Raw genomic sequence first — 19,130 nt, 5'->3', positions numbered from 1 at the left:
ACCACGCAAGTGTACAGTTGCCGAAAATGACGGATGTATACCTGCGTGGTGCCCCAGGACTTGATTCTGCCCTTCGACCACTCGCAAACTCGCAAGAAAAAGTCCATCATCGTCTCTCTGGTCACATTTTTCAATGCCGCTTGCCAGTCGCCCCACAGCAGCTCTTCGCACTCGCCACTTCTCTGCTTCTCGCATTCGAACTTGTGTTGCTCTTCGCAGTAGCTGCTTGACACATCAGCAACAAGATGATTGGTCATGAGACACTAAAGTCAAACCGTTTCCATTTCCTGCGAACGACCGATATATTGGTCTTGGTCTCGTCCGCATAATTCGGACTGATGTAGTGGACGGTCTTCAACTTTTTGCGGAGAGCATCGTGCTCCTCGGCAGTAAACGACGGCGCGCGCTTTTTCCGTCGTTCCTCCGCCTCATGGTTGGTGAACCGCTTGACAAAGTCTGTGCTAGCGTTATCTTGCACAGGCTGGCAACCTAGACGCCTGAGTCTCGACATCGTTCGAAGGCGGGGGTTCGTCAAAAAACTGATGGATGAGGATGGAATGCGATTCGCTGCAGGATGATACAAAGAACTGGACGCGAAGCCGCGCTTTATAGCGGGCATGCGTCATTCTGGCGAAAAAAGCCATGGTCATCTTGCGAAGCATGAACCGGCTCTGAGCACGGCAAAAACCAGGTAGTTGGTCAGAGGAAACAAACACGAGCAGGATCACCGACCCTGAGCAGTTAACAGACCGACGGGCAAGCGGGAGGCGCTAGGAGCCAAATGGCGGCGCGGGCCCACCTTCATAAATAGGTTGCGCGGCGCTCTCCAAGTGCATCAAAGTACTTAGTACTCAGCTTTGTCATCCAAAGCTTGTTTCCCCACACTGCTAATGCCACTAAAAACAGCGGCACTTCCCACCGCATTTGGCGGCAGCAGCAGCGACTTCTCGCTTTTTAGAGTAATCCTATCCTATATTAAGTCTATTAATCGTACAATAAAAATAGATAAAAGTATATTATACGCCTCCTATAATCGCCTTTAAAGCTCTTTATAGCTTACTTTGCTTTTTAGTAGCTTATTAACTATAAGATATAGCTTATAAAGTTTAGCCTTTAGAGCCTTTTATATGTACTTAATAGGGTTAAGATCTAGGCTATATACTAGCTAGTTAATAACTTATATACCTTTTGCTTTAAGCTACTCTTAAGTATAGTAAGATATATGAATAGGGGCATTATCTTATTAAAAGACTTGTTTAGCTTTATAAAAAAGTAAAAGTCCTTTTTTTAAAGCAGCATAATAGCTCTTTAAAGAGAAGCCGTTCCTCTTAGCGTCATCGTTACGCTCTAAAAAGACTAAAGGGCTTAGGCCTTCTTAGGTTATTCTTGCCTAGACTATGACTTTAAGATCTTTGCTATAAACAATAAAGTTAATGTTCTTTTTGTAAAACTTCATATAGGCATATTGCTATATTTAAATAGTTCTATTAGGAGAACTATAGATAAAGTACTTATCACTCATAATACCCCTTACAAGGATCTCCTCTCTCTTTTGCTATACACAGTAATACCATAATCTTGCTTTAGCGTCCTAGGCAGTTAATACTGGGCGCTAAGCTGAGCGTCATTTCCGGAAATAATAGTAACAAAGAATATGCTGTAAAGTACTCTTTAAAGCATAAAGTTCAGACTCAGCAAGCAAGGTTTTCCATAAGGTCTTTAGGAAGCATAAGAGCATCTTAATAAATTGATGCTTTTAACGGGAAGTTAGCTATTAAAGCTAGCTAGCCTATAGGCATAATATATTTAAGGAGGTTACTTCTTATTATTAGACTATTCAATATATAGTTATACAGTTAATACTAAATTAGTGTATAATTTTGCTTTTATTTTTGCCTTTAGCATAAAGTATAAGGATCGCAGAACGGGTATTAGTAGAAAGCTCTTAATTTACTCTCCAATTTTAAGTCAATTTAAGGCTAAATTAACGTTATTAAAATACTATAGTGAGGAAATAAAACGATAGGCAGTTAAGGTATTCTGATGTGTAATACTGTACGCGCACGCGTATACGCGTAAGATAGAAGTGTGATAATAGTTATGGCCTTAGGCTAAAAGTGGGTCAAAAAGAGGAATCGCAGCTAGTTGATTGGTTGCCCTTATTGGTGTGGCCAGACTAATGACCCGGCACTGTACATGTCTATGTGGGTAGGTCAAGCCTCATTTCAACCAGAGGCCCACTGTTTACTCTGTGCTGTACGTAGGTCCGACACCGAGTCGTCCTGTTGCAAACTCTAATCCCAGGAGTGCTACCCTTTTCACCATAGTAATTACTTATGACTCTTCATCTGACACAAACAGCAGGGCTCCGTTGATTACGGCTCTGGGCCGCAGCTAGGACTTTCTCTTGGCCGCCAATTTACTTTCCACATTGTCCTTCGGACTGGCTAGTAATCACGGGCCCGAGTCAGGCTGTACTGGTTTTTTAGACCGAACGTCCTTCCATCCAATGCCCCACGAAAAGCAAAAACATGCAACCGCAAGCCCCAAAGCGAAGTAAAACTCCTTGTCGATACTCGAAACGAATGCTCTGAGCACCCCTGGAAGTTCGTCTTCGGAAACAACTTTGCGGAACGCTGTGGCTCCTGCTTCAAGCACCGCTGTTACATTGACATTTGGTGAGTATCGTGGAAGATCCTGTTTCAAGGCGCTGATGAATACCACGTTGCCTATGGCCAAAGCAACAGCAGATCCCATGAATTGCGAAAATGTCACAAAAGATAATCCCATAGAGATTTGTTCTGGTGGCAGATTAGCCTGGGTGGCGATGGATGGCTGGGCAGTGTTAGTGGAACGGCATCAAGCCAGAAAGGATTGTCTAGCGCCTTACCAATTGCAACACTACACCCCGCCCGGCGCCAACCAGAATCTGATATCCTATCCACTGCGCAACCGGAGTTGTCGTTGTTAGTGTTGTGAGAAGCCCGCTTGCGATGACCATCACAGCTGTTCCGCCTACCGCCCACGGTAAGTAATATCCAGTTTTACCGACTGTGAAGGAAACCAATGTTAGCGGAAACTTGATGTCAATCTATCCCACCTAGATAAATTTTGCGAAACTTTCATACCTAGTATGCCTCCGCCATAGGCAAAAGCTAGTTGTGACACGACGCCTGGCAAAATGTCAATGCCACTCTGGGCTGGCGACCGCCCCAGAATCGCCTGGAAGTATAACGGAAGCAAGTACACATGAACCATCGCGGAACCAATAAAAGTGAATATAGTTGCAGCAGCGCACCAGACAGGCCTTTTCCCAGCCATCGATGGCGGGATCAGCCCGTCGTCCCCCATGCGATAATTCCAAACCAGAAATGCGCACAATGCTACTGCAGAACCGCAGAAAATTCCCATCACGATAGGATTGCTGAAAGAATACTGGTTTCCTCCGAGCTCCAATGCCGTAAGAAACATCACGGCGGCTGCGGCACTCAATAAGAAACCAACAAAGTCGAGGTATATATGCAGTTTTGGAATGACCTCCATTGGATTGGGTTTCGGGACCTGGTCGGGGATATTGCACCAGGCCACGAAGATGAGTACCAGGCCTCCCAATGGGAGGTTGATGTAGAAAACTTTCGGCACCCGCCTCTGGTTAGTTTGGTCCCGACTTATAGTCAATATCAGTCAAAATTGCTTACCCCATCTCCAAGAACTGAACTGAGTTATAACTCCCCCGAGGAGAGGGCCGAAAACGCTTCCACTATCAATGACTATTAGAACTCGATAATCTGTGGATTTTGAAGGCTAAGTTACCTGTTGGCAACTTGATTGGGCTGTCAGCTTTACAGAAACCCCCTCGGTCGTTCGTACTGGAAATGATACTTACGACCAATAACTAGTCCCATCAGGGCTGGAAACGTATGATGTTAGAAAACTTTTATACATGAATCATAAAGATGCTCGTACCGGGTCTTTTCTCTAGGGGCACGGATCCAGCAATTATTGTCAGGCCGCCGGTCAAAAGACCCGAGCTTCCTGTTCCAGTCACTACTCTGCCGAGGATCAACACCATGGACGAAGGGGCTGCCCCGCAGATTAAGGACCCAATTTCAAACAAGACCAAGAAGGCAAAAAAACACCACTGTTGTAGATCAGCTTCACAATCTACTGCGCGGGCTGTCAACGCCATCTTACCTTCGAGCTGAAATAGCGGTATATTTTTCCTGTAAGCGGTTGGAGCGCTGCATTGGTGACCTGGTAGGCGCTACCATACCAACCAATGTCTTGTATTGAATGAAATTCGTCCGTGATTGATGGTATAGCCTATAGGACTGTTAACCACTGACGAGGCCTGGAACATGTGGACGACATCTTCGCTTACGGTAACTATGATAGAGCCATCGAGGAACAGCAACCATATGACCAAGATCACGCTGGTGATCACAATAAACAGACTGAAGCCTGATAGATAGTTCGGAGCTGGAGGTAGCAAACTCGTATCCGGGGGCGTGTCGTTTTCTTCGTTATTTCCCGTAACCGAGCTGGGCTTCTTCCTTGTTGAGGTTGCCTCCGTGCTAGAACGTTGCTCCGTAACCGTGGATGGGAACATGTCAGTAGACATGAGTTCAGGATTTATCGCCAGCATCTGTTTCTCTGTCATCGTGACAATGCTTCTCCTCCTTGTCGCGGTCATTGCGAGGTCTCGGTCCAAGTTTTGGTTCATGATCTTGATAGCGATGATCAGCTAATAGAATGTTGGCTCCAGTGCGATGGCTCTACAACGATGGGACTCATCGGAGTATGGCTCAGTAATCGTTCAGAATGCAGGACGCCCGTGGAAGGTGCATCCCCGCTGAAATTCTCTCAGTCTCGTAACGAGTCGGTCGAGGACCAGCACAAGGCCAAGGCCTAACAAATCCAGTTCGACATGGAAAATCCCAACTGAAGAGAGTTCGAACCTTGAAGACAGCCCTGAAAGCACATCACATGACGCTGACCAAAAAGAAAAGAAAGGAAAGAGGCCCATCTCGGCGCAGGCAAGTCAGGCATAGACGCCCACGACTCGTAAACTGCATGGGTATCGAAGTTTGCGGTCTTCACCTGCGTTTAGGACAAATCTTAATGAGCATAAGCAACGAATCAGTGACGCTCGTACTTCACAGGCAAGGAGGGTGAGCGATCCCTGCTCCATGGGCAAGCTTCAACTTAGGATCATTCCACCACCAGGACCTTGCGTACTTGTGATTGTAACTGGTCGCAAATCCTTTGACAAGGCCCGATGAGCGTAGAACACGTCCAAAGTATTGATTTTGATAAAAGCGTTGAGCCGGTGCAATCAGCAGGACGACATTAGTTGGGATGGATTATACTTCGTTAGGTTTCTGAAGCCGTTGCAAGAGTTTGTGAGACAGCTTGTGTGAGGAAAAGTCTTTGGTTGAGTCATTGAAACACCGGCTCAACTATACTTTCGTGAATAAATTCTACCAAGTAAGGGGGAAGGCTATCCAGCCAGAACATAACACAATCGATTGGTGGGAAACTCTACGAATCGCTTTCTGGTTGGCTGCTCCCCGCACATGATTCCATTGCTTGTATAGCAGCCCAACAGCAGCCAATGGTACCTCGCGCAGTCTCTGAACGAGATAAGAAACAGTGTAAAGAAGTCAGGCCTCAGAACCAGGCTTTGCGTCTATAGTCGTGAAATACTACAAGAGAGTTTTTTCGAGCAAACAAATTCAACTTTACTTTCACCGACTACCGTCACTGTTTGGTATGCGAGTCTGGTGGATTTGGTAATCAAGCAATGAAGTACAACATGCACCCGACCGCTTAAAATGGAGATTCACTGATGCCGAGGAAGAAATTGAAGTGGAGTGAATGCATGATTGCAGCTTAGTGGTCGTCGCATCCGAAGTCTTGACTTCGAAATACTCACAGCTGGGGCTGTTGCTTTTCGGACTGGTAGGTCCCAAAAGATCCCGCGCCTTTCAATAAGGGCGGCAGCAAGTAACTAATAGCGGCATAATCAGGATTTCCGGAATGAAATATCTCTTAATAGTGGCGATCCAACATCTCGTCTACGTCGAAATTCAGGGATGGCGGGATCGGGTCTTGTCTAACTACGCCTACTTGCTGGTACGTGGCGTACATTGTGTAAGGTAGTCACCAGGGACTTTTTAAGCCCTAGTCGAATGGATCCCGAATACCTGACTGGGATGGACGTTTGTTGTTGACTTTGTTAGTCTGAAACTGGAAACTCAATGATGCTCGTGTTCAATGCCGCCTACAACCGGCGGAGTCGAATAGAAGTCAGGCTACTAACATCAGTCAACGCCCACGGCTTCATATTGTAATTTCGACAATGTCGCTACAGCTCAACTCCAACGTGCATATTCCTAGGAAAGATAATGTCTTAATCTTCGCCCGCTGGTCTATCGACAAATGGCCAACGATGGAACTGGTAGCCCTTATCGATACAACTAGACGGACTTTTTAAAGTCCGCATCCCAATGTACCATCCCGCACCTGACGAGATGAGCGTTGTCAACACTTCAGTGATGAGGCAATCAGCCTGTACAGCAACTTGTTCTGGTCGATTTGCCAGCTGGTAGTGACTGTGACTCAAATGAAGTGGCGAGATTGGCTATTATGGTATCACGACAAAATTCACCAGGGGGAGTTCCAACTTAGGCTATTATCGATGCCAACGGTCTGCGTTGAGATGGCCAACTCTAATCGATTTCGCGTTGTCACACAATGAGCGCCGATTTAACAAAGTGCCAGGTTCGAGTGTTGTATTAAAGCAGATGCTCGCACAATATGCCACATCCTCAAAGCAGAGCCTCTTCCGAGGCCACGGCTGCCTGTATGCTAAACTCCGAAAACACCATGTCCAATGCACCGTAAGTAGCCTGATGCGCCATGCTAGGATATCAATCGCTCTAAACAGCACCGACGAGCCCGTCGTACGCACGTTCAACCGTTCGACCACCCATTCCAGGGATAGTCTTCAGTTGCGCCAATGATTCGATCTGGGCGCCACCTTCCTCTGACATCGTGCCTAGGTAATCAACCAGGTCTTGGGCCTTCTTGGACCCAAATCCGTGCAAGCCCTTGATCTGGGCGAGGTCCCGGGAGTTGACAATGTTCAAAAGATTCCGGGTCTGAGGGGAAGCTGGCCCAGTCACATCGGAGAAACCCATCTTGTGAGCCTTCGTTGGCTTGGCCTTTCGGCTCTTCGTCTTCGCAGCGACGTCCACAAAGCTCATATCTTCATCAGCATTGGCTTGATGGTGGTTCTCATCGTCGCTTTCGTCAGCGATCCTCCTGCGCTTCTTCTCATGCTTGTCACGGGATGATGCGGGGGCCCAGGCTGTTTCAGCGGGGAGCTTATTTCCAAGTTTCGACCGCAGCTTCTCGATCTTGCTGAGTAGCTTCGCCTGGCCTGGGAAGAATGGCAGAGCTTGCTCGTACATCTGCAGTGCCACAACATCGTTGCCACTCTCCTTCGCCTGCCTAGCCGCCAACAAGAAACGAAGCCCCTCCGACCGAGTATCATCGCGTTCCCGCTCTTCACTCTCAATGCGACGTTCAAGTGCCTCTAGCCGACGCTGGACAGCGTCGTTGATATCGGGGTGAGCAGGTGCTGGAGCCGGCTCGGTCGTCTTGTTCTCCCTGGACGCAAGAATCTCGCTGACCTTTTTCTCAACGATGGCCTCCAGTTGTTCGGCAGAAATCGAGAGCTTTTGTTGCGCAGGTTGAGTGGGACGGGCAACCTTAGAGAGCTTGAGCGCCGATTCACGGTCGGCAAGTGGCTTTCGCAGCTGAGTGGTGTTGGCAGCCGGGCGAGCGGGAGCTGACGGCTTGCTACGATCGGTGTAAACGTTGAATAGCTTGACCGGACGGGTGGCATCGGCCTTTTCGTTTGCTTTCGCTGCAATGGCACCACTGTGGATGTTGTGGGCGTTTGCCAGAGGACGCAGGGGCTGCCGCTGCGTGGTCGTAGAATTGCCCGAGTTCGTACGCGGGACCTGCTTGAAGACGACTTCGTTCTCGATCTCGCGAACCTCGATGCGCTTGGCCCGGGAGCTGACATTCAAGCTGCTCAGAGTGTCAAGGTGGTAGCTGCGAATGGGCGCCAGGTTCAAGATCATGATTGTGATACCGTTGTTCTGACCGAGGCTGAGGATACGCGTCATTTTGGACTCGCGGTAGGGGATCCGCTTGTCTCCCCGAGAGATGGCGTCGATACACTGTGACAGCACAAAAAGACTCTTGTTGATGGCAGCCGACTCGACCAGTCTCTCCTTTCCGTTATCGGTACGGCGATTGTCTTCAGAGCCAGCCAAGTCTATGGCTGACGCAGTGCTCTCTCGAATCTGGTCACCTGTCGTTTGGGTCACCTTGACCCTCATGATCGCGTGGCTTCGACTGCTGTGAGCGTTGAGCTTTGTCGCGGCCGTCACACGGTTGTTGTTCGCCTCGATGTAGAGACGCGAGAAGTCTTGGAGGTCCTCACAGGCGCGCTCTGATAGGCCCACCACCATAGTCTTGCCGTCCTTCTCGCGGAGAGGGAGGCCCGCAGGCTGGCGCTTCTCTGGCGGCTCAAATAGGTCGAATACCTTGTCGTTATAGATCTCGTAGTACGATAGGGCAACATCTACGGTCGTCTTGCCACCCGTGTCCTTGGCAATCTTCTTACCGCGTCGGTATACGCTGCTCAGGAGTCGCGGAATCACGCCTCGGTCCGCCAGTTTCAGGCCACCCCGCATTGTGTGTGTCTTGCCCGTTCCCGTGACTCCGTACGCGAAGATGGTGACATCGAGGCCTTGGAAGAGCGCCTTGATGTGAGGTGCGACTGGGACAATTAAGTTAGTCATATTGAAATCTTGATTCGCGTCTCGCGTAGCACATCCGTACCCTCTGACGTGAAGAGTTCGTCCTGTGTCGTCGTTTGGTCGTAGACGCTGTTGAAGGCAAAGGAGAACTCTTCGCTCTCGTTCTTTGGATTCGGAATCTTGACCAATGTGGCTGGCTTGCCTTCCTCGGCACCGTCCGCGCGAACAATGGTGTCCTTGTCCAGCTCCTTGTCAAGAAGTGGGCGGATGCGCGCGACCACACGAACCGACATCGTGGGCTAGTATGGGAATTGATTCGGTGGGAGATGGCAGCAGCCTGGGCAAGCAGAGACGGACGGAACAGGGCGAGGATTCGTCGGTCTCGGGCGGACGCGATGAAAATCTCGGACGCGATAAGTTGAAGGCTCGACGAGATCCTAGAAAGGCTTCGACGTGTTTGAACTGTGTGGCCTAAGGTTGTTCAATTCGATGTGCAATGTTGTGCAAGGAACGACGAAGGATTGTTCCCAGACCTTGTCAACAGGGGTCGCGTCATGGGTTCGTCGTCCGGGTAACAAGCGCTAATGGCGCTAAGCGAGATCGTGGCTCCCTTTCCCCCTTGCACGCGAGCCACTGAGATCCGTGCTGCTGTGATGAGACCAGAAATACGTACCGTTCACGGACGGAGCCGGATTAACCCGGCCTACGCAATCGCCGGGCTTTTGCCGTGACGGGTCCTGGGTTCCGGTCCAGTTTCTTAATTCCTGATTGAGAAGCTGAGGTGCTGGAGCTTGGAGATCACGATCCGAACTACCGACGTCATCAACTCCCCAGATGTCCGCCATGCGCGCCCAATTGCGCTTGTTGCGGCCGAGCCGAGGTGTGCGACGGAGTCAAACACTTTCTTACGTCTGCTGGCAATGTAGGGGCATCCAGATCAGTGCTGCGCCGACGACTGAAGCTCCGCGGGTTGGCGGGGATGTTTTTGGCGCTCGAGGCACATCGCGGGACGTCGCCGGTACGGACTCTCTCGCCTCGTCATGGTATTATTGTTGGGTCAATGCTGACTCAAGTGAATCCAGATGCTCGGTTCGAGGTTCTCGGGTCTCCATACTCGCTCCTTTCTGTCACGTTGTCGCCGTCACAGCAGCTTTACACGAGAAGAGGGACATTGGTTGGAGTTGCGGGCAAGACCGAGAATGTAAGGCGCGATGCCGGTGACATACATGAGGGACGGTGCTAATGATACGGATAGGCTCAATCCACCCTCTCGATTCTCTCTCCTTTCGTACGAGCTTTCCTGGGCGTGCCGTTCTTGTATCAACGCATTTCATCATCAACGCCTCTGACAGCCCTGATATCGACCAAGTCGCCCACCACCACATTCTCCGTCCTCCACCTGGATGGTACTACCGACTACATGGTGTCGCAGCGCAACGCGCTTCTGGCATGGACAGGCCACACTCTTTCTGTGTCTCCTCGTATAAGCCGTGGTCTCTCGCTGGCTCATTGGGGAAGCACTCAGCTCACCGGCCGTGGATTGGCCGCCCTGTCATCCCCAGGCCAGGTCTACCAAGTGACGCTCGCTGAGGGCGAGGAGTTCGTCGCACACCCGTCGCACGTGGTTGCCTACTCCATCTCGCGCAACCCGCCTCTGCCGATGCGCTTGAAGTCGAACATTCTCCGTTTTCAAGTCCCGAGCATCACCGGCCTCTTCTCTGACACAAACTTTGTGAAGGCGATGCGCGACACGAGCACCTACAAGAACCTCTCGAGATGGATGTTCGCCCTGCGCACCTCACTGAGACGCACCATCTGGGGTGACCGACTGTTCCTTCAGTTCCGAGGTCCGACTACCCTTCTCATGTCTAGCCGGGGCGTCAGAGTCGCCGACTCTCTCACCAACGAGGAGGTCAACGAGATTGCGGATGCGCCAGCTGGTGTGGCTCCGCAGGCGGTCGAGCTGACCACGAAGCCCAAGCTCGAGGCGACGCCAGCATATACGGAGCAGCCCCCTTCAGCCATTCACGTTGCGAACGTCACGCGCGATGGAAAAGTTAGTTTTGAGGATGCAAAGGACCTCAAGGAGTTCGTGAGGTAGAGGCGGAATCAGCCCGCGCTGGAAAGCAGGATTGTCGTTACAATCGACCAGGCAGTTACAGGGCTGTCATATGTAAATCTACTGTGTAATAGACAACAAGGATGGATCTTACCACCGCCAACATTAACCAGTAACGCGGCATCTAAGGCAGACTCTTGTTATAGGAGGGCCTCGAGACGTGTCAGCTCAGCCGCGCGACTCCGTATGCAGACGCTTTACGGATGCGTTCTGATGGCGCAAATCGGGCTCGGAAATGAGATGAACATCGTCCTCGGGCTTACTAGCAACCCACAGCCAGCTTCCGCTCTGTCGGAACCAGCTTGGCTGGCAAGGAGTATTTCTGCCACCACGTGGTCAGCATGGAGTTTGGCCAGTTAGTACAAGCCACAGGGGGCTGGTGTTGGCATGGCTAGTGCTGTAAACGTCAGTTGGAGCACCGAACCGAGCGCCGAGCACACCCTCCCGAGACAATGGATCTGCATGATTGGCCACGCATATGGACGGCATCTCATTCCAGAGTCTTCGGGACTCGCCTTTTCATCTCAAAGCCGAATCCAAAGGACCAACCGGTTGTCAAATCGGAACACGGCTGCTGGGGCGGGCACGCAATACCCCTAACTAATGGAGTTGCTCATCGACGCTGATTTCTAATGCCCTCGGTTGCTCGATGCAGGACGCCTCACGTGGCCCACCAAAGGATGGAATCCTGGGACCTCAGGGTATTCAGTCTTCGGGGTACTCTGTAAATTACGCCATTCGAGTCTCTCGGCCGGAGACAGTGGCACCGCAGAGACGATTGAGACCTTGAGCAACTCACACACTTGCTTGATGATTTGCATACCGCCTTGCTGGGCGCTAAGCCGAGCCGAGCAACGCAACTCGTAGTCACTTGCGACTGCACTAATTGGGAGTAAAACAAAAGGCTAGACAACCCAGCTTCCGGTATCCGCCCCCGTGATCCGCTTCCGCACGTCCTGGTCGCAGGAGAAGAAAACTGACAGCGCACCAAAGTTACTGACACTGCTCAAGCTTGGGACTAACAGCGAGGTTGTTCGTCACTCCCGCCAGCTGACCGTGCTTTAGCCGAGCCGCGCGCAAAGATGGTTGAGTCTCCCAATTCCTCAGGAGTCTCCAGTAAAGATGGTCGGTCAACAGTAGCCTGCCGCTTGCTGACCCCCGACCTCTTCGGGGCCCTGGCTACCCCTCCCCCTCCCCAAGATATGGGTTCCAGTATTTGGTCGATCCGGAGTGGCATGTCCTTTAAAACCGAGCATGGGGTAGCATGGAGTTTGTCTTCTCCGAACCCTGTCCAGACTATTGCCCCGAGAGCGAACAGAACGCGAGGTATCTTTGTCGTTGGCTGTCAACTTCTGCCTTGGCTGGCATTAGTAATTCCTCCCGGGTTTGAGCCGCAGAATGAACGTTGCTGTATCCATCGGCCAACAGGGAATAAGAAGAAGACTAGCTGCCACTCGATAGTCCAGTCCAAACACTAGCCGACGAGAAGCAAGAAATTGCAGCTGTTCAATATCAATCTGGACGACGAAAACGATTCAACCAATTCGTTCCACCTACGTTCTCTGCAAGGGATCTTCGTCCAGAATTTTTCACCTAAAAGATAAACAGATAAATATCAACCAGCTAAGTGGGTATTTGGAGAGATTGCCTTCGCTGGAAGGGGCTCTGATTAGAGAACGGGAGAAAAGAAGACGACGACAGGAGGACAACGAGAAAAAGAACCAAACGGCGAGGAAAACGGCAGGCCAGCACCAGCGGAAATGCCACGCTCCAACGACGCCCGCTCAACGTCGTCCGCCTCGTCGACCATCATGGACAGATCGCACGCGGCGACGACGACGACGGCAGACCCTGAAAAGGCGGATCGGATACCGTACGAGTCCTCCTCGTCTGCCCGTCAGTCCCTAGACCGCATTCCCTCCCAGCAGCGCGAGACCGACGCCAACGTCTACCCGGACCCGTCCAACGTTGTCGAAGCCGATCTTGAAAAGGGCGGCTTGGCGGCCGCGCAAAATTCCATAGATGCCAAGAGCCATGGCGGCAACGTCGCTGCAACGGCCGGGGAAGAGGCGCCACCCACTCCCGCCGCCCCGCCGGGCATGAACCCGGCCGACTTCCCCGACGGCGGCGCTCAGGCATGGCTTGTCGTCTTCGGGGGCTGGTGCGCGCTGTTCTGCACGTTTGGGCTCATCAACTGCGTCGGCGTCTTTCAGGCGTATTATTTGCAGGGTCCGCTGAGCCAGTATCCATCGTCGTCGGTCGCGTGGATCACCAGTCTGCAGGTGTGGACCATGACCTTCATGGGGGTTGTGGTGAGTTGTAGTGCATCCCGAAATCTGTCCGTTGGCTGACCGCCCACAGTTCGGTCGACTATACGACACGTATGGCCCCAAGTACCTCCTCTACGGCGGCACCGTCGTGTACGTGTTTGGCCTCATGATGACGAGCCTGTCGACCCAGTACTACCAATTCATCCTGGCCCAGAGCATCGTCTCGTCCGTTGGCTCGAGCGCTTGCTTCAACGCCGCGATGGCATCGGTGACTTCTTGGTTCTTCAAGCGACGCGCCGCCGCATTTGGCGTCATGGTGTCCGGCTCGTCGGTTGGTGGTGTGGTTCTGCCCATCATGATGAGCAAGATGATTTCCCAAGTCGGCTTCCCGTGGGCTATGCGCGCCGTCGCCTTCTTGTTCCTGTTCTTGTTGGGCATTGCGTGCCTGACGGTCAAGTCACGGTTACCGCCGCGACCCCGTCCATTTGTGTTCAAGGAGTATGTCGACAGCCTGCGGGAGCCACGAATGGCAATCACTGTGTGCGCCCTGTTTCTGTTCTTTTGGGGCATGTTCCTGCCTTTCAATTTTGTCATCTTGCAGGCGCAGGCTCAGGGTATGGATGAGAACCTGGTCATTTACCTGCTTCCCATCATGAACGCCGTCAGGTAAGCGCATGAACCCTCGGTGCCATCACAACTCATCGGCCAGTAGTGCTAACGAGTTATAGCATCCTCGGCCGCATCGTCCCTGGTATCCTTGCTGACAAGGTCGGCCGGTATAATGTCATGATCTGCATTACCTTCATCAGCGCCATCTTTTGTCTCGGCCTTTGGATCCCCGGCAAGGGCAACGCGGCCATCATCGTCTTCCTCATCATTTTCGGCTTCTCCTCTGGCGGCTTCATCTCACTGGGGCCGGCTTGCATCGCCCAGATCTCCGACATCAGGCAGATTGGCGTCCGCACGGGAACTGCGTTCGCCGTACAGTCATTCGGCGCGTTGACTGGTAGCCCCATAGCCGGCGCCATTGTCGCGTCGCAGGGCGGGAGCTACCTGGGCCTGCAGCTGTTCTGCGGGTTCACGATGCTTGCGTCGGTCATTGTATTCTTCGCAGCGAGAACCGTGCAGGTTGGTTTAGTTTTGAAGAAGGTGGTGTGATGGGTGAAAGAAATTAGCTGGGCTGTGAAACGAAAGTTTATATAGAGAGAGGGGAGCGACGTTTGGCTGTGGCGCCTGCTCCGGGTCCGCGGAAGTATTCCCCATACAACCGGGCCCACAGCTCCCGGCGAGGAAGATTGGGCAATCGCCATTCATGATACCGGCCGGCACTCTTGCTGGCTGGGCTGCATCTACAAATGCATGATTCAAGGACTGTACGCGCTATCAAAGGTGCATCATCGGTAGTGGGCAGCAACCAATAGCGGCCGCCAACGTGGATGGTTGATGTCCAAAGCATTTAGATATAGATAGTAGGCATAGGCCACCAACAACTGATACAAAGTCAGTCAATCTGACGGGTATGCAGTAGTCTTTATCATCTTGCGTGATTGTGTGACACCCAACGGGGTTCCCCTCGCTCACGTCCGGATCTCCGCGAGCCAAGAGTGCGAGGCGCTCATGGTGACCAACCGGGTGTGCTCCTATCTGCTTGGCACTTGTCGGTGGGGGTTGCTTCTAGTGTACCACTTTTTGTCAACAGGCTCTATCTCGTCCATCAGACCAAGAGCAACAACTATGCGCAAGCAATGTGAAGCGTATCTGGCGCTCAAGCACCGTTTGGGTATCAACAGTACAATAAATATCAACTTAGTTGAAGTAACACCAAAACATCTCGAGTCTCTAATTGTTCCATGTTCAAAGACCTGAGAAAGAAACAAGTTCTGGCTGGGCCTTGCCCGAATAGGTGATCACGAAGTCGTGAATACGAAGCAAGATCTTCCAGAAAGCACTAATGGGGCCCCTCGACAATTTTGACTATCTGAATATATTGGTGATAGTGAAGGTGCGCGGCAAAGACATACCCCAATAATCTGCAAGAATCTGGGCCATGTTCCTATCTGACTCGTCCCTTGTAGTGTTCGGATCAACAACAGTCTGTGAAGTAGCCACGAGATCAACGTTTCAAGGTTCGCAAGTCCACTGCAGCAAAATCTGTGAGTTTCCTTGCAGTTACGTTCTGTAGCTTGAGGGGAGAAAGCCTCAGTCGCAGTGATTGGCTCGTTTTCATCAGATATCGTTGCAAATGGGGTTTCTGTCTCGGACAATACAGCAGGTCCTGTCGATTTTTGCCATTAAGTTACTTGCGAAAAAGTCCTACATGGATCCAATAACACCTTAAATAGAAGGGTAAACAGAGATATCCAAGTTGATGGGCCTGCTGAGTGGGAAAAAGTTGAAAGGCTGCCTAAATCCGTCGGTGGCTGACTTTGCAGAAGCCCTTGAACACCAAATATATTATAACGTTTGGCGCCCGGCATTATAGGTACCTTTTGGGGCGACTGTGTCACAATCAGATGTGTGAATTGCCAAACTCCCTATCTGGCCAAGAAACTAACTGTCTAAAATGTCCAGAAACGGCTGTCTATAACTTGCCATCAAGCCTGGGCACTTGTGTCTTATTGCCTACCCTCGTGCAAGCATGGATTAATTTCAATTGAACGAGAACAATCTAATTTACTGTATGTAAACTCAGTCACTCTGTAACATTTAAATTTCTACTTTATGCTAGAAATCATCGTGCACCCACATCATCAGTTCTGGTGGCACAAAGCAAGCCCTATCGCGGTGGGAAAGGGGATCTGGGAACTCCTCATTTGTCTCCTTTTTTTGCCTCTGGGAAAAATTTTACGTCTCTTCATTTTACTGATAGCGATTTTGCATTCTTTGACAATTTCTAGTTCCTGTATCCTTGTCAAGACACGAGGCCGTTAACAACCTCCGCGCCTATGAACGTGGTGCCAAGTCTTTGCTAGCGCAGCGCCGAGCCGCAAAAGAACCGATCATCTGCAGGTTGTCTTGGTATTGGCTTTGAATGGAACGTTTGCTACTCAATTAACCGGAGCGTAGCATTCGGTTTCCAGCGGACAGAACTTGTGCTTATCTGGACAAAGCTTGGCTGTCTTGGCTCACTGGACCAAATCTCTTACCTCCTTCCGAATCCATACTGGACCCGAACCCATTGAATTGTCCGAACGCGGGGTAGGGATTCTGACTGAGGCAAAATGGTTCCTGATGAGCAGTCGGGAGCTCAGACAATGGGTCATCAAGGGTCTCAACAGCTCTACTCCCGAAATTTGGTAGATACTGCTGTCTACCAAGAGATTCGTTTCCTGCCTTTTTGGGAACCCATGGAGACCTCGCATTCCCCAGCATGATGTCACACGAGGAAATAGGAAGGCATTTAAAGACGTTGGCTACGTCGCGCATTCACTTTGACCCGGTTTGATTAACCCAGTTTCGATTCAACGCAGCTTCACGTGGTCCAGAGTATTGAGGCTCAGAGGAGCCTCAGTCCATCTCACGAACACATCCTCTGGTCTTCTTTCATCTGGTTTGGTCAACATGCATTTCAAATTGGTGATTGGCGCCGTCGCTTTGGCTGCCACCAGTGTCCAAGCTAGGGAGCTGCCGAAGGATGAGGCTCGTGCGGCCGGTGAGAACCGTGAATTGTTTTGATGGTGCGGACTAGCGTACTGATGTGTGATATTAGAGCTTTATGACTCGGGTGTGATTCACGACAGACTCATGTCTATGAAAATTGTAGGTGTTCATCTTAGGCTAATAAATTTCCAAAGCTAATTCTTGTTCAAGACACACTGGGAGGCCGAAGAAGCTGTCGGCCTTATGAACTCGTCTCAATGGCCCAGACTCGGCTATACCGAGTGCATCGACGGATATGCCGAGGCGATCCCAGACAGCCCTCTGCACAAATTCAGGTGCAAGAACGTGAGTGTTCCTGGGTGCTTAAGATGCACACCTTCCATGATGTTAATATGGTCTTCTGTGACAGATGGATCTCTATGATTTCATCAACCACGCCACACTAGGTTCCCCAAACACCGATTATCGTGGAAAGAGCGGGAGCTCTTCTTGGGGCTGGACTGATCCTGTTTCCGGTCGCGAATTTATCGGTAATCCACTTCTCCATCTATCAATAGCAGGAATTCATGGTAACCTGTAAATACAGTTAGCGGCATGTTCGATGGATGTGCTTTCATCGAGGTCTTGCCTGAGGGGAAAATGCTGAACCTTGGATTCTTGTGAGAAAACCCACGTGCTGCAGATCGTCGACGACGATGCTTTCGATTTTCGCTAACCGTTCTCCAGGCCGACCTATTCACCTGTGGGCGACAGAGCTTACTGGCATGAAATTCGGCCTTATCATCACTACATGTTGATTGGATCTGAGCTTGAGGGCCACGGCATCCAGATTTTTGATATGAAGAAGGTCAGTTATCTTCTTTGTCTTAGGCATTATAACTCGCTAACTAAGATAAAAGCTGCTAAATATCAAACCTGCCGAAGCACCAGTTCTCTTTACAAATGAGAATGACCTTACCGGCCACTTCAGCGAGTCCCTTCCGCTGGGCCGCAGCCACAATGTTGTCGTCAACGAGGAGGCCAAGTATGCCGTAGCCGTTGGCGTCCAGCCCCGCAATGAAGGCTGTATGGGCGGTCTACACTTCTTCAGTCTCGAGGACCCCAGCAACCCTGTCTTCCTGGGTTGCGATGGCCAGGATGGATATGTCCACGATGTAAGTCTTCAGAACAAGACTTCTTGCCACATTCTCTGTGGGAGCTGTCTAACAGAGGTGTTCTTTCAGGCGCAATGTCTCATTTACCGGGGACCCGATGCCAAGTATAACGGTCGCGACATTTGCTACGGCTACAACGAAGACACGTTGACTATCTACGATGTTTCTGACAAGAAGAACTCCAAGATAATTTCTCGCACAAGTTATGAAGGCGCCACATTTACCCATCAAGGCTGGGTCAATGACTTGAACTGGCAAGGTAAAACTGCTCGAAGCAGTGTAAAGAGCTAAGCTGACTTTATGATAGAATGGCTATTCATGGACGACGAGTACGATGAGGATGACTTGGCGGGTCCTGCTGCCGACGGGTACCCAGTAACTTACATCTGGGACATTCGGTCCTTGGAAAACCCTCGCCAAACCGGAATCTTCAAGGGCAGCGTCAAGGGTATTGACCACAACCAATACGTTGTCGGAGATCTGCTCTTTCAATCCAACTACGGTGCCGGCGTTCGTGTTTGGGACATCTCATCAGTGCCCGAAGATCCCACGGGTAATTCAGTTTGCGAGATTGCATACTTCGACATTTACCCTGAGGACGACTCTCTTCCTGGAGGCGGTGCAATCCAGTTTTCTGGCTCGTGGTCTTCATACGCTTATTTCAAGTCGGGCTTCATTTTCGTCAACACAATTGAGCGAGGTGGCTATTTGGTCAAAATGACAAAGAAAGAGGCGTGCAAGCCCAAGAGCTGCAGCGCGGACAACTGCCTGCGTGCTCTGAGAGCCTCCAGCGTTCCGGGCCGGCTTGAGGAGAGCCATAAGTTCTGCGGTGAGTTCACCAAGACATTTGTCGCAGATATTGCAGTTGTCCCTGGGTATGCCACAGAGGCGTGCGCGACCAATGTCATCTCGAGGGTGAGCTCGGCTTGCTCTTGCTTACCAACTCCGACTGCGTAAGCTTGCCAGAGCATGCTAGATTCTGTGGATTTAACCAGAGTAGTCGACAACCTCTGTACAGTAAGCCGATAAGAATATCCCTAGAATCCAAATAAAACAGAGTTATTACACCTCTTTGGTTGTGTTAGCGTGGTATTCAACAAGCGATGTGTGCTGATGGACGAAGGAGTCTTCAGCAGATCATGAGTCACGA

The 19,130-nt window shown here is 50.9% G+C and overlaps 6 protein-coding genes across 6 annotated transcripts; 3 read left to right on the top strand and 3 right to left on the bottom strand.

Annotated features, from left to right (window-relative positions):
• Positions 1–253: 253 nt before the first annotated feature.
• On the bottom strand, positions 254–511 carry ColSpa_03823 (uncharacterized protein; the record flags this gene model as incomplete). Its single annotated transcript, XM_049270035.1, has 1 exon — positions 254–511. The coding sequence occupies one exon, from the start codon at positions 509–511 to the stop codon at positions 254–256; it is 258 nt and encodes an 85-aa protein (XP_049125992.1).
• Positions 512–2,454: 1,943 nt separating this feature from the next.
• Positions 2,455–4,609, bottom strand: ColSpa_03822 (efflux pump mlcE; the record flags this gene model as incomplete). The annotated part of the gene is made up of 7 exons (XM_049270034.1): positions 2,455–2,835; positions 2,891–3,051; positions 3,129–3,667; positions 3,699–3,760; positions 3,944–4,141; positions 4,195–4,323; positions 4,382–4,609. 7 exons carry the CDS (start codon positions 4,607–4,609, stop codon positions 2,455–2,457), a joined length of 1,698 nt encoding a protein of 565 aa, XP_049125991.1.
• Positions 4,610–6,941: 2,332 nt separating this feature from the next.
• Positions 6,942–8,771, bottom strand: ColSpa_03821 (kinesin-like protein KIF22; the record flags this gene model as incomplete). The annotated part of the gene is made up of 1 exon (XM_049270033.1): positions 6,942–8,771. The coding sequence occupies one exon, from the start codon at positions 8,769–8,771 to the stop codon at positions 6,942–6,944; it is 1,830 nt and encodes a 609-aa protein (XP_049125990.1).
• Positions 8,772–10,257: 1,486 nt separating this feature from the next.
• Positions 10,258–10,938, top strand: ColSpa_03820 (altered inheritance of mitochondria protein 24, mitochondrial; the record flags this gene model as incomplete). Its single annotated transcript, XM_049270032.1, has 1 exon — positions 10,258–10,938. One exon carries the CDS (start codon positions 10,258–10,260, stop codon positions 10,936–10,938), a length of 681 nt encoding a protein of 226 aa, XP_049125989.1.
• A 1,778-nt stretch (positions 10,939–12,716) lies between these two features.
• ColSpa_03819 (MFS transporter asaE) lies at positions 12,717–14,384 on the top strand (the record flags this gene model as incomplete). Its single annotated transcript, XM_049270031.1, has 3 exons — positions 12,717–13,268; positions 13,318–13,892; positions 13,955–14,384. 3 exons carry the CDS (start codon positions 12,717–12,719, stop codon positions 14,382–14,384), a joined length of 1,557 nt encoding a protein of 518 aa, XP_049125988.1.
• Positions 14,385–17,616: 3,232 nt separating this feature from the next.
• On the top strand, positions 17,617–18,937 carry ColSpa_03818 (uncharacterized protein; the record flags this gene model as incomplete). The annotated part of the gene is made up of 4 exons (XM_049270030.1): positions 17,617–17,673; positions 17,726–17,980; positions 18,050–18,239; positions 18,288–18,937. The coding sequence occupies 4 exons, from the start codon at positions 17,617–17,619 to the stop codon at positions 18,935–18,937; spliced, it is 1,152 nt and encodes a 383-aa protein (XP_049125987.1).
• Positions 18,938–19,130: the final 193 nt, after the last annotated feature.

The sequence above is a fragment of the Colletotrichum spaethianum genome, assembly GCF_022836535.1.
Source record: "Colletotrichum spaethianum MAFF 239500 DNA, contig07, whole genome shotgun sequence".
Classification (NCBI taxonomy): Eukaryota; Fungi; Ascomycota; class Sordariomycetes; order Glomerellales; family Glomerellaceae; genus Colletotrichum; species Colletotrichum spaethianum.
The sequence above is the reverse complement of the archived record's forward strand: the minus strand, read 5'-3'. Positions and strand labels throughout refer to the sequence as shown.